The sequence below is a fragment of the Gallus gallus genome, chromosome 5, assembly GCF_016699485.2.
Source record: "Gallus gallus isolate bGalGal1 chromosome 5, bGalGal1.mat.broiler.GRCg7b, whole genome shotgun sequence".
Classification (NCBI taxonomy): Eukaryota; Metazoa; Chordata; class Aves; order Galliformes; family Phasianidae; genus Gallus; species Gallus gallus.
The window spans coordinates 30168778-30191810 of NC_052536.1; the positions used below are offsets into that span (position 1 = coordinate 30168778).

Sequence of the window (23033 nt, forward strand, 5' to 3'; positions counted from 1 at the left end):
ATATGGAATACTAATATAGAATACCATAGAACAACATCAGTAGAGCAACCAATGACTTTCAGCTTTGCACTTAATAAGACTGCTTGACAACTGCCTGATGATTTGTCATTACATCGTTCTTGGTGCTAGGTTTGATAATAACTGGAAGACTTCAAGTAGCTTACAAGAAATTCTTATTCTTAGTAGTTTAGTCATTGATCATGTGATATCAGTGTTCTATGATTCACTTCTTATGCATTTCAAATGGTACACCAGATGATGAGTTGGAACCTGATGGTAAAGAAATGCTTATAAAATAAATGCCTGTTAGACCTAGGAAAAATGAATTTCTTTCTCGCAAAATTCTGTTCAATTAAGACCTTCCTGGCATTCTTTCAGTTGCCTTATGAATGCAATCATATGTAGATCTTCATCTCAGGACCATGGTATTATAGCAAACATACACACTATTTTCTAGTGAAATTAGAAACTACAACCCAACTTGGGGTTGTAGTGAAAAATAGGTAGTTTGCTGTTAATGCCTTTCTTAGTAGCTTTTGAATACTTAGATTGTTCTAACTATTCTAGAAACAAGTGATATTTCAGTTATATCTAAATCACAGATTGTAGGGAGTCACCAGTTGGATCATGCACAAGAATGGCTGATAGGCCTAGGTTAGGATGTTGTGTCTTCTGATTCTTACATATAAAATGGAACTCTGGTAACTGTAAATTCAAGTGACCTTGTGTTAATTTATAAATAAAATATTCAGTCCTATATTTGTGTATTTTCATGCATGTCATTAAAGACTGGAAAAGTATATTCAGTTCCTACTTCGTTGTTTGCTTCAGAGAACTTTTAATAAAACATCTTAAGGACATTTACAGGAGAAAAATGTAACTTGCAGACTGTTTCTATTTTTCTGCAGCAAAACAAATCCAACAAATCTTATGCAGTATTTTGCAGCACTCTGTTAAGGTAAATTGACTAACTGAAACACACCCATGCTACTTTGTTTAGTGCTCACTCCGGTTTTTGCTCAGCAGAGTATGTGGTTAGAAACAGATACACAAACGGAAATCAAAATGAGTCTCAGACTTCAAAAAAAAAAACAACAAAACTTGTGGAGGTTCAAGAGAATGCTGTAGAAGCACTCAGAGAGTCTCTCCCAACTGAGTCAGGAAAACCCCCATAATCACCTTCCCTGTTTGCACAATGATACTTTACCATAACTTTTGTAACTTCCTTACACACAGTTATGTTTACCAGGTTAGGTCTCTGAAAAACAGCTGCCTGCAGGTCAGTGACAGTTCTGAAACTGAAACTGAGCTGGAGTCTTTTCTCACTGAAGGTCAATTTTTAGCTCTTATTGAATTAGGAATTTATGCAATACAAATAGGAGAATCAGACCTAATGTTTTTCTCTTTACTAACAGTATTCATTAATGGTGTACTCACCCAAATAGCATTTCCTTTATAGAAATGTCAGTAAGGTTACACTAAATATTTGATAATGATCATATCTGTAAAAATTATCTGCTCCTACAATGCCATACAGATTTGCTACTTTGTGCTGAGCTGTACTGGGAACTGATTAGACTGTCTGCAGTGTGCATTTTGTTTTTTAGTACATCACAAGTACAAAGCTTCTCTTAGTGCAGATCAAGTCTTTTAGTCATTGGCGTGGGGTAGGAATGGCTAGCATAAAATTTAGTTCCGTTTCATTGTGTGCAAAATAATTACTCTTTATTGTAACAACATCCACCTCTGCTGTGAGGTAGTTGGATCTGGATGTTTTAAAGCATAAATTCACTTCTGTTGGGTAAGAAAATGATGCGTGTTGACCTAATCACTAATATTAGGTAGAACACTCTGTTTTTCTCCACACTTCTACAGTGCAGAAAAAATATTAAAGAGATCATTAAAGAGGATCCAAGTTCAATTGGAAGCACGATGCCACGTAATACTTATGGTAGAAGCCTGGAATATGCACAGAGAAGAAACTGTTAAGATAGACAGTTATTTACTGTCTTTGTCAGCTGGAGATGATCTGTATTGAACACCTCTGAAAAGCAGGTGATTTAACAGTAGCTATACACTCTTAACAGTATACATGAAAATAACCATTTTAGCTTTCAAGTTAAGGATATATAGAACTGCTTTTCTGGTTAAACAATCTGTGGGATGAAGGGCTCCATCAGAAGAGAGGTGGCCAGCAGGGGCAGGGGGGTGACTGTCCCTCTCTACTCTGCCCTTGTGAGGCCCTATCTGGAGTATTGCATCCTAGTCTGGGGCCACCAATACAGGAAATATGTCAAGCTGTTGGGGAAGGTCCAGAGGGCCATGAAGATGATCAGAAAGCTGGAGCACCTCCCCTATGAAGACAAGCTGAGGGAGTGTGCATTTTGTTTTTTAGTACATCACAAGTACAAAGCTTCTCTTAGTGCAGATCAAGTCTTTTAGTCATTGGCGTGGGGTAGGAATGGCTAGCATAAAATTTAGTTCCGTTTCATTGTGTGCAAAATAATTACTCTTTATTGTAACAACATCCACCTCTGCTGTGAGGTAGTTGGATCTGGATGTTTTAAAGCATAAATTCACTTCTGTTGGGTAAGAAAATGATGCGTGTTGACCTAATCACTAATATTAGGTAGAACACTCTGTTTTTCTCCACACTTCTACAGTGCAGAAAAAATATTAAAGAGATCATTAAAGAGGATCCAAGTTCAATTGGAAGCACGATGCCACGTAATACTTATGGTAGAAGCCTGGAATATGCACAGAGAAGAAACTGTTAAGATAGACAGTTATTTACTGTCTTTGTCAGCTGGAGATGATCTGTATTGAACACCTCTGAAAAGCAGGTGATTTAACAGTAGCTATACACTCTTAACAGTATACATGAAAATAACCATTTTAGCTTTCAAGTTAAGGATATATAGAACTGCTTTTCTGGTTAAACAATCTGTGGGATGAAGGGCTCCATCAGAAGAGAGGTGGCCAGCAGGGGCAGGGGGGTGACTGTCCCTCTCTACTCTGCCCTTGTGAGGCCCTATCTGGAGTATTGCATCCTAGTCTGGGGCCACCAATACAGGAAATATGTCAAGCTGTTGGGGAAGGTCCAGAGGGCCATGAAGATGATCAGAAAGCTGGAGCACCTCCCCTATGAAGACAAGCTGAGGGAACTGAGCCTGTTCAGCCTGGAGAAGAGAAGGCCACTAGGAGACCTCATTGCAGCCTTCCAGTATTTTAAAGGGGATTATAAACAGGAAGGGAATAAACTTTTTACTTGGGTAGATGCAACAGGACAAGAGGAAATGGTTTTAAGCTCAAGGAGGGAAGGTTTAGATTGGATGTCAGGGGGAAGTTCTTCATGGAGTAAGTGGTGAGGTGCTGGAACAGGCTGTCCAGAGAGGCTGTGGATGCTCCATCCCTAGAGAAGTTCAAGACCAGGTTGGATGGAGCCCTGGGCAGCCTGGTCTAGTACCAGATCTGGAAGTTGGTGGACCTGCCTGTAGCAGGGGTGTTGGAACTTGATGATCCTTGAAGTCCCTTCCAACCCAAGCCATTCTATTTTGTAAAAATTGTTATGGACCTCTGTGTGCTATATTTAAAAGAATTTTAGTCTTCCTAAAGGCACTTGGAATAATAAGCCAAAACACTAAAGAATTTAATAAACATTATGATTCCTGATGTCCCAGCCTTTCTTTACAAACTCCCCATTTCTCTGGAGAAACTTACACAGCAGCTGTTTTAATGCCTAAGCTATTTACATTCCATTAAGAACAGAAAGATTAGTAATAAATGAAATTATGCAAGAACATGAGTAAGGGACATCTAAATTTTGGTTTCTGCCACAAAACTAAGAACTTATAATAAAAAAATGAAAAGACAGCTGAAGAACTATTTTTTTGAAGTGTGATCTGGATGCCTGTTCACTAATGTAAATTTTTATTTCACATTGGTCTATTAGTTGAACTTCTGTATTACCAAATTAATTCTTTTTTAATTTTTTTTTTTTTGAGATTGCTGGTCAGTATTCTTTTCCAGTCTGTCTTCACCTGACTGCATTTTCTCATGCTCAAGAGCCCTGATCCAACTGCCTTCCGGTGTAAAAAGCACCCTGCTTCTCTCATCTCTACAAACAGTGTATAGTTAATAGGGCATAAATTCATCATATTTAAAGCAAAGGACTAGTTCCTATCTGTGACTTTGTGGGAAACTGTATTTATACAGTTAAAAATAATGATTATCGATGTCAAGTATTTAATTCTACCTATTCCTTGAAAAGAAAATAGTCTATGGTGTTGCTCTTTCATGTTACTACCAAAAGGCCCTAGACTTTTGAGGACATGCTTGTGGTTGGTAACAATTTGTATGCTTTCATATCACCTTAGTTGAACCATATGCTAAGCTGAGTGCTCTGTATTTCTTGAGTAGTGAATGCACTATCGTGACTGTGAAACTCAGCTAAGATGTGAAAACAAATCTGGAAGGATTGCTAAAGAGCACACATCTCTAGAAGTATCTGCAACTGCTCCTGTTAGAGTAAGCCTATCACTCTACTGAAAGTAGAGAATAACACTACAGAGATTAGTCTCCTAGAATTTTATGATCTTTTTTCTTACTGTAGATACAGGACAGTTTGAATGTTATGTTTTGAACATTCTGCTTTAAATTCTACATTGACAGTAACTGTTCAATTCAGAGCCAGCAGAAAACTTCCTGTGGATTCAAGTAGTGCAACTTATTCTCCTAACTCTCCAGTGTTTTCTTTGGAAGTTTATTAGACTGAGGCTATAAACAGAATTGTCTCTTATGATGTAGGTGTAATTACAGAAAGTGCATTCAGAAATTCATTGTCAAAGATGACCTGATATAGAAAGTTTCTGTTCTTGGCATAATAATGCTGGGTGGGTTGATGCCAGAATCTACTGATTAGGAATTTTCTGCTTGCCTTTCCTGAGAATATGGCTGTCCATCATACTGGTTTTCCTGCAAACTGAACACACTGTTTCTAGAAAAATCTACATTAGTGCATGATAGATACCCAGCATGTCCTCTGCTTCTAATGGCTGAGAGCTTAAACAGTAACTTCACTTGTAAACTACAAGCTTAGGTCATTCTGAATCACCTTCCTAGAAAACTACATATACTCTGCATGAAATAATTTAGTCTGTTTGATAATGGAAAGAGAGGGATCTCTAGAGGATTGAATATGTAGAAGGGCAACATCCAGATTGGTGTAGGGGCAGCTGTGTGAACCTAGCAGTTGGTTGATGGATTTCACTCTGGCCAATCAGCCTGGATTCAGGCACAGTATATTTTGTGTTACCCACTATAAGCATGAGTGAGAGGTTATAGCACTGATAAAGGGAAGAGAAAGCTTTCAGGGGAGAGTAAGAGGACTGTTGTGGAGTGAGTAGTAGGAAATAGATAAGAGGAAGCTGGGCTCTATAAGTTCTACCACAGATCTAATGTACTGTTTGACAGGAAAGGCCTTGGCTTTGGGGTCCTCTTCATGTGTGGTACCTGTCTGTATAAGGACATGGAAATTGCTGCTCAGTGCCTAACATGGATTATATTGTTCTGTGACTGGGCTGAGTTTAATATTCCTTTTTACTACATTGTGCAGCCAAAAAAAATATTTTTTCCTCTAGTAGTAGATACCACTTCATATGCTGCAGATTTGCTGTTTTCATCTACCTCTTTTTGTGTTATCGTGCACTGCTTCTGCATGCTGTTCTTGTTTCAGGTGGTAACTACATTTGTCTTAGCAGAGGACAAAATATTTAAAAATGATGCAAAAAGGTAAGTTTTGAAAGGACATATAATTTTATTTCACATTACCTATTTTGTCTCAGGGCAGCCTGCTCAGAACCATCATTTTTTAATATTAACAGACCCAGCAGTTAGTAAGAGAAATGGAAACTTTGTAAAACATTGATACACTTGATGTCCTTGATCATTTCCTAATATGGGAAAAAACACCCACAAAGCCCACAAGATAGATATAGTCTAAAACCTCCTTCAAGTAAAATCCTTGTAATGTGCACTTCAAGGAAGTGTATTAGGATGTTTATGTCTACTGCTGAGAGTCTGCATTGGTTAACCTTTGAAATTCTGCATACATTATACCTCATTCCATGCATTTCTAGATGAATGTTTACTTTAGGATTATATATGTCAGCTATACAAAAAACCTGCATAATCACTTAAGAATATCTCCATTCTGATGAGTTCCATCATCTCACTGACTGATATGGATCAGTTGCCTAATTCTTCTCTAACTCAGTTCATTCATTTCTTACAAATGTTACATTCATCTGATGATTATGTACAGCTATCTGAATATTTTGATTGCTTTTGAGACAAAGCTGTTTTTTGTTTGTTATCTCTCATCAGAAAAAAAAAGATAGACCTACTAAGTTAGTAACTAACTACCATCTTTCAAATAGCATGATAAACTGGCCTGCTTAGTATTTCTGAAGAAGCCTCTTTCATGTTTATAAAGTTATATGACAATTCCAATATGAATACTCTTTTCCCCCCCAGATTTAGAAGGAAATTCTTATCAGAACAACCAGCTGCTAAAGATGATTCTGACCATGCATCAATTTATCATCTCCTCTGCAGATATGCTCCAGAAACTCAGTGATCTATATCCTTTAAAATATTCACCTGCTCATAAGGTAAAAAGTAGGTATGCTTGAGAACTCTAAGATAGGTGAGTATATTTGATCTAGGGATGCATTACTTTTCTGCTAATGAAACGATAGACTTTTCACAGTTTTTTTTTTGTCTGTATGGTGTGGCTTTCATTTGTTTTAGGGTATGTGTTTTCTCTTTTTTGCCTGGTTTAGCTTATGATCCACATAGAGATGAAATTCCAGTTCAGATTTTAAGTAGGATAAATCATCCTCTATTGGCTGCGAAGGGATTGTCTAACAGGTGTTAGATACTACAAACCTGGGACTGTTACAGATTTCTGGTCTTCTATCCTCAGTATTACAAGAGAAAAGCACGAAAGCATAGTTTTAATATTCTAATGTTATCATCTGAACATGACAATTCTCAACAAATATTATTTCTTGGGCACTCACTGAAGATTATAGTGTATTTAAATCAAACTTTTTCTCCTGATTTGATGCTATCTTGAGATGACTGCCTAGACTCATATACATGTGGTTTTTCCTTAACGTTTTCTACTTATCTTAGTGCTTTAGAGAAGAAATCATCTGCGCTCTGTGTAAAAATATGCTATTTTGTGAGGTAAGAATACTCTTGCTTGGTAGCCATTAGTCAGCAGCTGTCCCTATGTCATAGAATAGGATGTTTTTATATATATATATCTTAGGATCACACCAAAAAGAGAAAGTTGTATTCCTTCAGCTTTTCAAGATTCACTTTAGCAGCTTTACAAAAAGACTCACACAGATCCATTGAGGTCAGTGCAGGAATGATTGGGTCACACTTTTAAACCGATTCTACATGAACCTGTTCCTTAAACAGCAGGAAGAATTGACAGTGCTCAGGAATCAAGAGCATTATGTCTAATATTATTAGGTCTATTAAAAAAATAGAGTGGGATATTGCAGCTACTGTTACATAAAAAAAACAAACTACCTCATCTGTAGGTAATTTTCCCTAGTAACTGTTCTTAGTCATTTGCAATGATCACAGATCACTTTCGTTAAGCACAATAAAGTTTGAAATCTTAGCTTAGAGAAAAGCATAGAAATATGCTCAGTAATAAAAATGGGAGTTGCCATTCCAAAGTAGCTGTAGCTTGAATTGCGTCTGGGCTTTGGTCTGCTTGTAGGGAAATAATGAGCAACTGCCTTTGTCTCTTATTTGGTGGTGGATTTCGTTTGGTTTTGGGTTGCATTCTTTTCTCTTTCATTCAGTTTTTAAATCTTTCTCTTGCTCACAAGCTTTTTTTCCCCCTCCCCGGTCCCACTGCAGGGGGAAGGAGTGAGTGAGAATCTGGGTCAGTATTTAGTATTTAGGCTAGGGCCAACCTATCACAGTCAGTGATAAGTCACATGTGGGAAATGAAATTAAATATATGACAAATAATTTGAATGCCTAACATAAGAGTATAGTCCTTAGAAAGTATTTGATGCATGTGAGAATGAATCACTAGTAAAAAAAATACATTTAATAGTAACTTATTTTTTGGTTAATAATTAAAATTCTGATTAGCCTATTGCATTTTTAAGCAGAATAATTTCAAGTTCTAAATGAATATGTAAAATTGTCTACAAGCTTGTGAAGAAAATAATCAGCATACATATTATCTAAATGTAACATGAATCTAGATATTTTAATATTGAATTTAATGCAAGTACTATAGTTTAATTCTGTATAGAACTAATTTTTTTTAGTCCTGTAAAAGATTAGAAGTACCCTAACAATAGCATTTAAAAAGCAAGCATTATCTTCCAAAGTCAGTCAAAAAAATAAATAAAATCATGAATGTGAGCAGTTACCTAAATTTCAGCCTTCCTCATGGTAAAGTAAAATAAATTATTTTCCATTTATAATAGGTATTGGATTACAGAGTTTTGGGTTATGTTCAAAATGGACTCTAAACTATCAACAACCATGGAGGCATTTCAAGAACTGGTTAAAGCTAATGGTGAGGAGTTACACTGTCGTCTAATTGACACAACTCAAATGTGAGTGCCAAAGTTTCAATATAGTTGGAAAACAAAGTTTTGCTCTGAATTTCCTTTATTCAAAAATAATGTCTCTCCAGTATAACAGGATAACAATACCACAGTGGGTTAATTTTAGTCTATAATAAGTTCTATGTTATTAATTCCTAGCAAAGTGTTCATACATTATTATACACAGAGGAACAGAATGCCTTTCAAGAATGGGTTAAGCTGAACTGGACTGTTCTCTAGACTTCATGCTGATTTTCTATGCTAGTTAAGTTTTATTATATCCAGGAAGCATTATTGACTCAGTCAGTGAGAAAAGAGTACATTCTGATTGAATAATAAAGGAGCTAAGAGTACCAATGAGATACATTAAGAACAATTAAAGGGAATGTTTTATGTTCAGTAGGCCAAAGTTAGAGAAAGCAATTCTGAAAGTGCAGTATATGATCTTGTACTGCTTAGTAATGTTGGTGTACTGTACTTAGGTGCAATATAAATACTTAAAGCAAATAATGTTTTGTCATGTAGTCTGTAATTTGTGAAAGATGTTTGCCATTAGAAAAATCAATATACTAACTTTTTAATGCAGTAAAGCATGAAAATAATGCAAGTTTTCAATTAAGAAGTTTGATCTTCAAAGGGTAACTTCAGATAATTCTCTCAAAATTTCTCTAAAAGAAATTCCAGGGACTGGTCTAGAAAGCTGACACAGCGTGTAAAGGCTAACAGCAGTAAGAAGCGGAAAGTTTCACTCCTTTTTGATCACCTTGAGCCTGAAGAGCTATCAGACCATCTTACCTATCTTGAATTTAAGTCCTTCAGAAGAATATCAGTAAGTGCTTTTTTGTTTGTTTTAATTTTAAATAAAGGCAGGAAGGAGGTAGTAAAGATGGGGAGAGGTATCATTACAGTTTTAAACCTAAGGTGCAAGCACTTTGACAAACTGACAAAATGACTGTGGTGGAGAGCTGGCAAGATCAAGGTCAGCTGCAGAACCAGATGGGAAAGCTTACCTATGTACCAGTACAACTAAATGAAGTAGGTAAGGCCTGTTTCTTTGGCCCCGAGATCATGTAGATCTCATGTAGCTCAGCTTGTTTCTCTATGATGAAACTCTCATGTTGTACAGCAGACACTGATGCATGCTCTGTGTTGAAAATATTCCTTGGTCTGTTCTATACCCAAACCACTATATCCAACTATTACTGAGAGAGTGGTAGCGCTGTGAGATAAAATTTTAATCAATTCCTTTGCTAACAGTTAAGTGCATGGACTGATATGTGCCCATGTCTTTGTCCATACTCTTGTTTTAATAGACTGAAACTGGACAGTGATACTCTGACTACCTTCCTTTTTGCTACAGTCAGTTCAGAGAGTGTGTGAGTGTAGAACATATTAGGTAACTACACAACAGATTGAGGGAAGGGGCCTTTGGGGAAGCGGAATAAGCTATTTGAACTTCTTCCAAATAATTCATTTCTACTAGAAGTGGTGGTGTAACTGCATACAGAATCAAACAGCGTCCCTTGGCTCAGACCAGCAATCAGGCTCAAGTGGGATGAAAGAAGCCTGAAAAGCTCCTAGAAAGCTAACTTCCTGTGGCAGTACGAAACAGCAGTGCAAAATTCTCATGCAGCAAATAAGTGCTTTTTTGCATATGCTGCTGCCTGTAGGTAATACTAACATTCAAAGCTCACGCAACTCCCAGCACTTTCAAAGCTTTAAGCAGACATAAAATTGAGTATAACAGGTATGATTGCAGTCACTTTCAAATTTGTCATAGGATTCCAACTGTTACATACCTGAATACATTTTGGTGCAAATGGAAATTTCTTACACCTCAGATTTGAAAACAACGTGCATTAGTAAGAAGTTCTATCATTAACTCTTTGTACAGTATATTCGTGATATGTGAAGCCATAGAATCGTTTCCTAATTCTAACTTGGCAGCAAATACCAGGAGGGAGACTGCAAATGGCCTGCTACATTATCAATCATTGGAATAACTACTCAGTTGTTGATCCCCTCTCTCTCTCTGTGTATATATATATGTATACACACACACCACGTAGCAAAATTTTCCATGAAACACCATGCATCTTGAAGCAAAGTGCAGAGAGTGGTATTCACAAAGTAATGACTGCAAGTATGAGCATACCTGCAAAGCATTTGAACACAAAGCTGTAGAATACAGGCAGCCTAAGCTGTCCATTCAGATTCTGCTTTACTAATGAAGCTTTTTAATTCATCATTGCAATATCAGGCTGTTGCATTATCTAAGTACCTGGACTTCTTTACTGTATCAGCTGCTAATAATATGGTTACATCTAACCAGTCTAATAAATTCTTCACCAAAATTTTCTTGAGCTTTTATGAAGCACTGATAAGAATTTGATCAGCATTAGAAAAAAACATTTTTGGAAGGAGAGAGAGCTACTGAGAACAAAATATAACCTAATCAAACTATAATTGTACTGAAACTGCTATGGGGTTGATAATTATGTAGTCAGATATTGAATAATTATCATACAGTGTAGCTGCTTAAATTTCAACATCCAGCCAAATCTGGCTGTAGTTCAAACAATAACTCTTAAGTGCTGTGAAATCTTACAGACAGCTCTACTTATTATTTTTTCTTACTGTTCTTATGATTTATTCCATTTTTATTTAGTAAGTGGAATAATTCAGGTGTCTGCTGTCACCTCTGACTTCTTAAAGCATTATTACTACTTACTAAATGAGCAGAGGAAAAAGTTAAAGCAGAGGTTGAACAAGCAAGAAACAGTTTTACCACTTACAATATTTTCTTAAGGATCAATACTACTCAGTATCTTTGTTACACTGAAGAAATATAACATGTACATAGAACACGTATCTACTGTAGCTATGAAAGTTTTTGTTAAGATATCAATATTATTGTCCATAATACAAAGTGTGTATATAAGTCTCTTAAGTTTTCTGATTAGTCACTTTTTGTGTATCCTTGCTAATAGATAAATCAAGGAATCAGACACTGCATCTATGAAAACAAACATTTGCTTCTCTTCAATCTTAATGGGAAGAACGGCTTCAAAGAAAGTATCGTTACTTTGTCACATTGAGGGGTTCCCTAGACTATCTTAGGTCACTTTTGTTAAATAAGAGAATTTCACAAAGTACATCAAAATATTAAACAATCTGTAGTTCTTTTTCTTAATGACTCTAATCTCAGTTTTATGTAAATCTGATAGAATTTGTTTTGTTTGATTAGAATAGTTTAATGCAGAACTGCTATATTTTCAATGTATGTATCTATACCTTAAACTATCACTGAATTACCAGATTAAACTGAATTTTAAGCATAATCTTCCTCATAGAGAACTAGATTCAGTGAATCTGTGGAGCCAGTGACACTGGGAGGAGTCAAGATTTATGAGATATGCATGATGCAATGATGTGATACAAATGATGAAGAAAAGATTATTTTAATTCCATTACTATGAGCTTTCTGCTTTGGAAAGAAGAAAAGGAGAGGTTTCAAACTTATGTACATTTAAGATTCACTAATTATCTTGTTCTTCAGGATTTCATTTGTATTTGCATACAGACCATGAGGTAGATTTTTTTTTTTTTTTTTGAGTTCTCAGATTATCAGAGCTACATTGTGAATAGCTGTGTGAAAGAGAATCCAACAATGGAAAGATCAATTGCTCTTTGCAATGGTGTCTCTCAGTGGGTGCAGCTAATGGTTCTCAGTAGACCAACACCACAGCTTCGAGCTGAAGTATTTATCAAGTTCATTCACGTTGCACAGGTCAGTTAAGTTTTGTTACATGATACTTACTTTGACTTCCCCTGAAACAGTCCCTTAGCTTCTTTTCCCTCCACCCCACTGTCAAGAAGTTGGCAATGATCTCCCATTTCATACATATAGTACGCATATTTGTATAATGCTGTGGTCTTATACCAGGTATTCACATATTACAATGTAAGAACAGGCAGCAGCAGATATAGCTGCCTTTAACCAGTTTCAGACTACCCAAGAAAATTAACAGTTAGTCCAGTAATAAGGAAAAAAAAAAAAAAAATCACTTACCCCTTTCAGAGATGAGGGCCCACTGGAAACTCCCAAAGGAAGCAGTCTCCAAGTAGAGAAGCTTCCCTTGTGGCTGCCAGTCCTTAAATGAGGTTTGAGATTGAGGATCCACCCCTTCTGGTCATACAAGTGAATTGCTTGCAGCTGTGCTCGCAGGGCTGGTCACACCCCTTCTCCAGATGCTCAATCACTGGTTCAGGCTGTGACCTAACAGTTCCTGTACATACAGTATCTTTAGTGTCTCTATGGTTTTCTCATATTCATTTTGAAGAAAATATTTTCAATGAGAAATGATATTTATACATTTTTAAATCAGCCTGTGAAATACTAAGCTGAAAATGCCTATCATTCCAATGTATGAACTGCTGTGATGACTTTGGCCATAAGTAGAATTGCTTTTACTTATGTTTCATGTGATAGAAGCAAAGCTATTGTTCTACTGATGTTTTTTGCATACTAATCTGTCTGCAACCATAAATAAGAAATTGAACAGTATTGTTGCAGACTGTGGGAAGAGGGAGAAATACTGAGGAGTCCTTTGAAGACTTGCTGTATATGCGGAATTATTATCATTTAGTAACAGTAAAACAAGTAAATGTTGCACTCACCAAAATCACAATTCCAGTACCAAAGTGAATGAAGTCAAATAGATTGTGGTACAAAACTTCTAAGACTTTGGTCCCAAAAGATAGAGGAAATGCAGAATTTGGATGTACATATGGAACAGCTTAAAGCTTTAAATAATAAATACTGCTTGTTTGTATGTCAACACAGAAGCTTCACCAGTTGCAGAATTTCAATACATTAATGGCAGTGATAGGAGGTCTCTGTCACAGTTCCATTTCCAGACTCAAGGAAACAAGCTCATGTGTTCCTCACGATGTAATTAAGGTTGGTATTGTAACTTTTACAAGTCATGTAAATTTAAACTTCCTTTGGTCACTGCACACAAAAATAAACAAGTTTACTTTGTTAGACATGACAGATAGAGCGGAGGCAAAAAAAGGAAGAGTTCCCCCATTTCTGTTTTTTTTTGTCGCTTCATCTTTACAAACATCAATTACTCCTACACTTTCAATGTCTCCTTTGTAGATTTATAGAGCTTCCTTAAAGTTTCTGTTTAATATTAGGATATGAGAACACATGTTTTCATTTAGAAGCACACAGAAGTACAGAATAGCATTCAAATTTGAAAGCAGACAATTAGTTCCTAGAACATTTAAGAACAAAACTTTTGCTGTCCATAGCAACACCGACTAGCTTGAGTCTATAAACGCAAGCCCGGGCTTCTGCACTTTAATATTGGAAAGACCAGTTTTATCTGATCTTTCCCTATGATAAACTTTATCTAATCAGACTTGAACAAATGTAGCCGTAAGACACACATGGTGACAATTTTGCTGAGATTCCAGCTACTAAAACTAAGAAGAAAAGGTTACTATTTTTTTAAAGGAATTAAGTGGCTTTAATCATTTGCTCTTAAGAGACATACATTTTATTGTACTTGGCTCCTGAAAGACTTTATATGGGCATCTAACAAATCTGCTTTGATCACAGAGTATAATGAACAGGTTTAGTGAACAGTGCATATCTGTTTTATAGAGCAGAAATATCACCTTCCACTGATAGCAGTTGCAGCTCTCAAGATCCATTTACCCAGTTTAGCAAGCTTATTTTAAAGGCATTTTTTGTTGTTGTTGTTGTTGCTTGTACAAATTTCTTCACCATGAGGAGTGGCTATACTAGTTTAAAGTTTACTTTGAAGTTTAACTAAAAAGACTAATTTGTGAAGGTTAAAAATTGAGTTAATAGACGGGAACTTCCACAAAGAAAAACAAACAAAAAAGAAACCAACCAACCAAAGAACTCTACAAATCACAGCAAAACATTGTCCTATTAACTTTATAATATTAAAATGCAGCTTTATACCTGTATAGTTTTAATTAAGGAAGGTGTTTATATTGCTAGACTTGGGACACATTTAGCTTGCACAAATTGAAGCATATGTTTCTTTCTTCTTTTCAAGGAAAAACTTTTCTTAAAAGCACTGACATGCCACCCTGAGCTGTAGGAATTCCAGCCACGTTGTGATGGGACAGTGTAGGGTTTCTCTGCCAGGACTTTTAGGTGTCAATTCCACCTGGTGACTTGGAAGCCAGAGAATTACGTTGAACATTTTAAGGTGAAGATGCTTGCATCTGGGAAGATCAGAGACATGACATCTGCAGACACATCCCCTCGATTTGAGAGGGCTGTATTTTTTTTCCATTGACTAAATAGGGAGTGTAAGAAGACTGTCATTATAGGCAGATAACACAGATTATTAATTTAAGTGAGGTGAATAACTAGATTTCATGTGGAGCCTAAAGATTTACATTTTAAAGTCTATTTTGGGAGCCACTGTGAACAAACTGCATAAGAATAACATGGGAAATTACTGTGACATATTAGTAGAACAGAAAGAGTTTTGACAGTTTTCTTTTTATTTTATTTTTGACTATTTTCTTTTCATTTTTAGGTGTTTAATGAAATGACAGAACTGCTTTCATCTTACAGAAACTATGAGTGTTATCGACGTGCTTATAATGAGTGCACTAACTTTAAGATCCCAATCCTTGGGGTCCACCTGAAAGACTTGATATCACTTCATGAGGCTATGCCAGACTACTTAGAGGACAAAAAAATTAACATCTGCAAACTGTACTCTCTCTATAACCACATAAATGAGCTGATACAGCTCCAGGAAATGCCACTTCCCCTGGAGGCTAATATGGACCTTGTTCATTTGCTTACGGTAAGTCTATTGGAAGAGAGAAATACTTTAGTTTTTAAAATGATTTTCAATTACCTCAAACTGAATTAAGTAGAGAATTATATTAATTACAAATACCTAATGTTGTAAGATTCTATTTTTTTTCTTTAAGGAAGTCTACAGTAGCAGAAGAGGAGAAAAAGTGATGTTGATTTACCAAGTAGCTAGAGTTGTAATGCCACATGAGCAGTATGCTTCCAATTATTTATATAAAAGAAGACAACATTTATTTCTGTTCCATACATTCTCTCTGTACTTTCCTAATGAAGCACTCTGAATCCTCTGCTGAGTGAGCCTAAGCAGGGAGAAAGGTAGAAAGTTTCCCTTGCTACATTATGAAAGCAGAAGATTGCATATAAGGCTGCCTCATGTAAAATATGTTAATTTGGGAAGTATATGGAAGGGGTTCCTCGAGGAAGGGTTAAACATACCACATTTCTAGCCAGGTTTCTTCTGGTACTAGCAAAACTATCTGACATAAAAATCAGTCAAGTATAGTTGTTTCATTATGCTTCTAGTCATCTTTAGTCAGTGCTATCTTGGGAATAATGCTAACACTACCTAGCACATATGTTACAAAAATAGTTTTTGCTTCTCCTGGTAAATTTAAGTACTCTCTCTTGATTAAAATAGAAAATCTACTTTTCTTATTTCTTATTTTTGTTTGGCCTTCTCAAGCATCTCAGATTGGATTAGCTATATAGCATGCCTTTTAGTTTATGATTACATGCCCTGTTTCAGCAAAATCTGGTAGACAACAGTGCTCGTGCACTTGAGATTATTTGTTCTTTTAAGGAGCAATCATGTCCACAATTTCATGTAACTATGTATTACAGGACATAAAATAATTACTTCATTTTAAAAGAAGAGCTTCTCATCAACTAATATTTCCAGGCACATAATTTTCCTGTTTGCTTTTTGTTGTTTTCTTCCCAACAATCTGTGTCCTTTGCTTTCCTATCAACAGGCAAATCAGTTTGAAGAGATGCTTGAACACATCAGTCAATTATTCAGAGAAGTATCTTGATATTGGACTAATTTTTGAGTGTCAGAAACGACATTTAGATTTCTGAAAGATCTGAAATCATTACTTTACTATACCAGTAATTCTTTCAGTTATTCACAAGAAAGCTGCACATCTAAAATTTGAGTAATGTTATTCAGCCATGGTCTAATGTGTTATCTGAAAAAACAGTATACTTTTATTTCTTATTTTATGTCACTGCCACCATCTTGACTGACACACTAGGGTAACTCAGAATTAAATTTGTCATGGAGATAGTGTTTCAACATTACACTTTCTTCAAACTTGCCACAGAGCAAAGCTTGTAATGCATTTGCCTGTGGTTTTTTTATCCAGTCACATTTCTAATGTGAATATTTTCATATAAATATTCAAAAACTGTCATTACCAGTCTTTGATCTTAGCTTGAAATTGTTCCCAGTCAATACATTATTTTCTATACTATTTTGCAGGACACATCCAGAAGCAAAGATGTAAATTTGGTAACTTCTTCAAATTCCTTTACTTATCCGAGTACAGTGTTTCCCATTCTGCATAACTGCAGCTGTTAGTTGAATTCTAAGTAAATATATACATGTCCATCTTTTATCCTCATCATGCACTTCTTGATTCAACCTGGTCTCATGACATGTTTAAACAAGAGTTTCCTGAGAATTCAAGTTGATGCTGAATTTCATTGGACTGGTGCTTACGTTGCGTGAAAGACTATCTGTATGTCATGGCAGTCACAGGTTTTTTCAGGTACCTTACTAACATGCTGATGGTTATGCCTACAGTCACTTGCAGTGTTAATGTTACAGATTTCCAGACAATGGCAGCAACAGAATGGAACTTGGAAATGCATCCATTTCAAATCATGGTCAACACCTGTGCAGCCTATTTTTTTTTTTTCTAGGTGCAAACTTTAAACACCAGTCTACCAAAAAACACAAATGCATGCCAGAAGCAAGTACATCAAGTAGTAGTAATTGCTCTGGGATTAAGCCAGTGTTCTGTTTATTTTCAGCTGTCCCTTGATCTGTACTACACAGAAGATGAAATTTATGAGCTTTCATATGCACGAGAGCCAAGAAGTCACCGAGCTGCTGTAAGGACCTTTCCAGATTCTTAACAAAATAACTTCATGAGTAATGCAGTTTTTATCCCTTGCATTAATCTTATTTTATTTTGAGCAGAACTGAAAACTGAGCAAAATTGAGCAAAGTCCATTAAAGCATAAATAGTTTGGCTGATGATGAAGCATAAAGGAGAATGCATGCGAGACTTGATGCTGTATCAGGTTTCCTAACAGAAACACAAATGCAGTTATTTGTATAGAGACATCAGGCTTCATCTTGACAATTGATACTGGTTCTTTTAAGTTAAGAGCTCTTGTGTGATTCAAATGATCAAACACATAAGTTTTATGCTGCAGTTTTTGTTCCTGTTTTGGAAAAGATTGTGAGTTTATAGGGCAGTCAGTGGATTGTGACAATTTAGGAAAAGACAGTTCAGGGAAGTGCTTTATCTGAACTATGACAAAATTATCAAAAATATGGCGTTGTGTCAGTGAGGCCATTTCTACAGTCCTGTATTTCATAGTCCATCATCACAATTGAAAGAAGTATAATACCAAAAATATTTTAGTGTGGTACTAATAAAGTTCCATTCAATTCATTGTAGCCTTTGACACCTTCCAGACCACCAGTAGTTGCAGACTGGGCCTCAGGAGTAGCCCCAAAACCTGACCCAAAAACAGTCAGCAAACACGTTCAGAGGATGGTGGATGTAAGTATGGTTGGACCATTTACCTTATATCTCAGCTGTAGTCTTAACTGCCAGGTACAAAAAGATGCAAAGAAAGAAACCAGCTACTGGCTACATTCAAAACTGTGCTGAGTTTGTTAGTACTTCTGTCCACACAAAGTGGATATTTCTGCTACCTTTAAACAGCCTTAGCAGTGAGGCATGGGAGGAAATTCCTTAAATGACTAAGAAGCCAGCCGGGAATGTGAAAGTTGATTTGTATGCTTCCAGAGTCATTCTTTCAAGCAGCCAGGGATTCTCTCTCTAGCAGGGTCTTCAACACCATGTTACTGGTAGAATCTGAAAGCAGACCTCTCAGCAGCTTTGTTACTAGCAGCCATTGCTTTTTTTCTCATTTGGGTCATCAGTTTTATTGATGACTGATTTCAAAACAGAAAGATGGAGAGAGGTAAAGATTTTATTTACATTCCTGCATCATCTCTTTTTCTTCTAAAGACTTCTAATATTGCTTATTATCCCTTGATAAATGCGTACTGTTTTGGAGCGTATTCCTAAATTTGTTCTATATGTGCTCCTTGCTCTAGGGCCAACACAGTCAGTAATGTCATTCCACGATTGGAAATAAGTCTTCATATAACTGATTCTCACATAATATTAACCTGATCAAATAAGCCAGGCAGCTGTGCTTGTTTGACTAGAGATCATCACTGAAAGCATCAGTACAAGTTGTGTATGTAGACCTTAGTGATGAGCTTAAAGAGAGAATATGAGGTCTGCTCTGAAAGTAATGCCTGCTATTTTATTATGTTGGCCCATGACATCAGAGGTGGATGCTGGTGGTATGGCAGTAGAGCTTGAACTTTCTGTCAACATTCCGTTACATTTTGTTGCTGAGTGACAGATGGCAGCAGAGGGGATGTCTCACAAAATGGTATCTGAGATGGAAGTGCGTATGGAGCAGTGGTGTATCCCTGATTTCCCCCATGCAGAAAAAATGGCACCCACTGACATTCATTGATGCTTGTTGAACGTTTATGCAGACCAAACAGGGGATGTGAGCACGAGGTGGTGGGTGGAGTGTGTCAGCAGTGGCACTGTCATAGCAGCTGTGAAGCAGTAGGTTGGCTCTGCTGGTGCAGATTTTTATGAGCGTGACCTGCAGGCTCCTGTTCACTGCTGGTGAAAATACATAGCTAATGGTGGTGACCAAGTTAGAAATAGTGTTTTGTAGCTGAGAACTTGTTCTGTGAAATACTGTTATTGTGCTCTTTCTACCTATTGTAGTTTCCATGGAAATACATAGGAGGCATTATTTTTGGAGCAAACTCTGCAAATAAGAGCTAGCCTTGTGTAGTGAACCATTCAGTCATGTCTGTGTTGATCTAGCTGCATTTTTCTAAAAATCAAGAAATCAGAATGTTTGTTTAGACTCAAGGGAAAAAAAGAAAGTAATTATAAAAATTCTTGTACTATTTGTACTATTTAATAGATATTGAGGGAAGGTTGGAGAGGAATCCTCCAAATATTGTGGACAGTTTCTGAAGTGGCAATGTAATAGCTTCTATCCTTGTTATAAACTATTCTATTATTATCTTATACAGTCTGTCTTCAAGAATTACGACCATGATCAGGATGGTTACATTTCTCAAGAGGAATTCGAAAAGATAGCAGCCAGTTTTCCATTCTCATTTTGTGTAATGGCTAAGGACTCGTGAGTACTCATAAATCTCTTTTCACTACTTTTGCTTATCAACATTGCCTTCTTTGTTTTGTGTTCTCTTCTTTTATTGCTAAGATCGTAAAGTCATCCTCTTCAGCAGCAAAGTGAAAACATAACTGACAAAAGCATCTTTCAGATGTTTTGTGAATGAGCTTACAGCAGTGGCTGCTGTAGCAAGAAGAATAAAGAAAAATATTTTTGAATGACACTCAGTGTACACCACCGAATAACTTTCCAAAATGAACCTGCCCCTCAAAAACAGAGAATTGGCAAATGTATATTTTCGAAAAAATTAAGAACATTCCTCTTAGCACCTTAAGACGTGGAACAATAAAACCTATAATAATATCAATAAAACTATGAAATAGTTTTGAAGTTGCATCTCATACGCAGATTATTCAATTATCCTTACACACTGCAATTATAATGTGCAGAGAAGCTTCCGTAAACTTTGGGAGCAGTTGACAAAATAGCTGATATCACTGTAGGTTTTGGTCAATTAAGGGATTGCCATTGTAAACTGTGAAGAAAGGGTATGTTTAATTGTCATGCTTTTAAGAAAACAGATGCTTCACAAACAACTTTTCTTGTTTATTTTCAGGGAAGGTCTGATTAGCAGGGATGAAATAACCGCTTACTTTATGAGGGCTAGCTCAATCTATTCCAAATTAGGACTTGGCTTTTCTCACAACTTTCAGGAGACCACTTACTTAAGACCTACTTTCTGTGACAACTGTGCTGGATTTGTAAGCAATCCTTTTTTATTCATTTTTTTTTTTTTTTTTTAATTGAAGGCAAATTATGTTAATATTGTCCGGAAAAATGCCTGTTTTTAATGCATAATTACCTCATATAAACTACTGAAATTAACCTATATAAAATACCAGTGAACTTACAAAGAAAACCAGTCTGCTGCCCATGTAGCTATGTATTGTGCCCTTTTACACATACCCTTCTTGGTAGTATTATCTGCTTAACCCAGGTCCTTTCTTGTGTTTGGCTATGTCACTTAGACAAGACTTCCAAATGCAAAGGCTTCCACTCCACTGAGCTGTTAGAACTTGCACTATTAGAGACCATCCAAAGGAGGGCTATGAAAAAGCTGAAGATAATTGGCAAACAGATAATTTGGAGTGCCTGAGGCCCCTTTATACAGCCCAGAGCAGAGGAGGCCTCATGGCAGCCTGCAGCTCCTCAGAGAGGGGTGGAGGGGCAGCAGTGATCTCAGGTCTCTGTTGACAGTGACAGGACCTGAGGGAACGGCATGGATCTGCGTCAGGGGAGGGTCATTTGAGGTGTTAGGAAAAGGTTCTTCACCACTGGGTGTCTGGACATTGAAATGGACTCACCATTTGGACAACGCTGTCGGAAAGATGGTTTGAATTTTGGGTGATCCTATTCGGAGCAAGGAGAAGCTTAGCTGGTATCAAACAAGAATGATGATACACAATTCTCCATCTACTCTAGTTCCACAGCTTTACTTTGGGCTGTCAGATCTGCTGATGTATTCATTAGAGACTAGGTCAAGCTATTTTGCTCGTGATTTAAGGAACATACATATAAATATTGTTTGCTAAACAATATTTATGCTAAAGGGGTAGATGGTTTGTATTTTGATTTTACCATTAAAAGGATAGAAAAACAAAGTACTCTACTGGTGCTCAGATTTCAGAACTGAGTGGAGCTTTCAGTGGATTTGTATATCTGGAGGTATCAGATGTGCAGAAATAAATACTCTTTCTGTCTGTCTCAATTTCAGCTATGGGGAGTAATTAAACAAGGATACAGATGCAAAGGTAAGAATCTTTTGTTAAATTTAATCTATAATTAATGGTGAATGACAAAAAGAAAAAAAAAACAACAACAATAAAAAAACATCCCTGATCATTCCAAGATTCATTGTTGTGGACCTATTTAATCTGGCTCCTTAAGGAGGAGAAGGCTGACTTAGAAATAAGATGACAGAAAGATGCTCCAAAAGAAATGAAAGGCTGAAGGAACTGTTCTACCCTTTGCAAATCTTCACTGAATCCAGAGGGCTGAGGAACAGACCCTTCTATTCCAATGAATGAGAACATCAACTCCCTGTGAGAACTGTATAACAGACTCAGAATAATTTGCAGGTATCTCATGCACGTATCTGCTTTCTCTGCAACTCTACAGTCAGAAATCTGTTGCAACCGACTGTTGCTGTTGGATGTTTTCAAAATGAAAAGGCTTTTGAGATGTATATAGCGAAAGGATACAGCTGATTTCTTAGTCTGTGTTGTTTCAGGTAATGCATGTAGAGATGACAAACATTTCCCTGCTTCTTGGGCAGGAAACTCAGTGTGAGAGTTGATCTTAAATACTACAACAGAGATGCTGAATTGTGTAAACTTTGATTTGTTTACAGACTGTGGAATGAATTGTCACAAGCAATGCAAAGACCTGATTGTGATAGAGTGCAAGAGAAGACACAAAACTTCTGTTGCAGACAGCAGCCCAACATCTGCTCTTGCTTCAAGCCTCTGCACAGTTGCAGTTAAAGAGCAATTCCATGGTGAGGAAAGGTCATATTAAAAAGATCAAAAGATCTAGATAATTTTTATGTTGTTTCTTTTATTTTAAAGACAAGTTTTACTGCACTGTTCTGAGTTTTGTTAGTTAGTTACAGAGTTTTATCAGCCTGCTAACTATAACTAGGTGTTCTAGTTCAAGTCTTGGGTAAATAAAGACTTTCTGGGAGATTTCTCCTCACGCTAAACAATGTAAGGTGCACAAATTCCACAATAACTGGGTAAATCTTCAGCCAGATTCTCATAAGAACTTAAATGCCATGAAATGAAGAGTTGCCAGGTTCCCTTAACTCTCCCATCTTGTAACAAGCAGGTCTTGGTATGCTTGTTTTTACCACCATTGCTGCATAAAGGAACAACTGTACTGTTGCAGTTCTAAAATTTCAATGTGGAATTTGAAGTCAGTTTACTTATGTGTCTTTGTGGTAGGAATCTACAACTCTTCTTGAC

The 23033-nt window shown here is 36.5% G+C and overlaps 1 protein-coding gene across 7 annotated transcripts in view; it reads left to right on the forward strand.

Moving 5' to 3' along the window:
• RASGRP1 (RAS guanyl releasing protein 1) overlaps window positions 1–23033 on the forward strand; it is a 40745-nt gene that overhangs the window by 11907 nt on the left and 5805 nt on the right. For 4 of the 7 annotated variants that reach the window (XR_212382.5, XR_005860239.2, XM_004941732.5 and 1 more), the window contains exons 3-15: window positions 6535–6640; window positions 7189–7251; window positions 8529–8660; window positions 9327–9480; window positions 12268–12441; window positions 13498–13614; window positions 15242–15517; window positions 17566–17646; window positions 18222–18326; window positions 19907–20016; window positions 20627–20771; window positions 21785–21821; window positions 22421–22567. Coding sequence is in view for 5 of the 7 variants with exons in the window: in XM_004941732.5 (XP_004941789.2) it covers window positions 6535–6640; window positions 7189–7251; window positions 8529–8660; window positions 9327–9480; window positions 12268–12441; window positions 13498–13614; window positions 15242–15517; window positions 17566–17646; window positions 18222–18326; window positions 19907–20016; window positions 20627–20771; window positions 21785–21821; window positions 22421–22567 (1647 nt within the window). In the remaining 2 variants the exon portion in view is untranslated. Of the gene's footprint in view, window positions 1–5734; window positions 5791–6534; window positions 6641–7188; window positions 7252–8528; window positions 8661–9326; window positions 9481–12267; window positions 12442–13497; window positions 13615–15241; window positions 15518–17565; window positions 17647–18221; window positions 18327–19906; window positions 20017–20626; window positions 20772–21784; window positions 21822–22420; window positions 22568–23033 lie in introns of all 7 variants that reach the window. The other 3 variants (XM_040701551.1, XM_040701552.1, XM_025151389.3) reach the window with 3 other exon arrangements.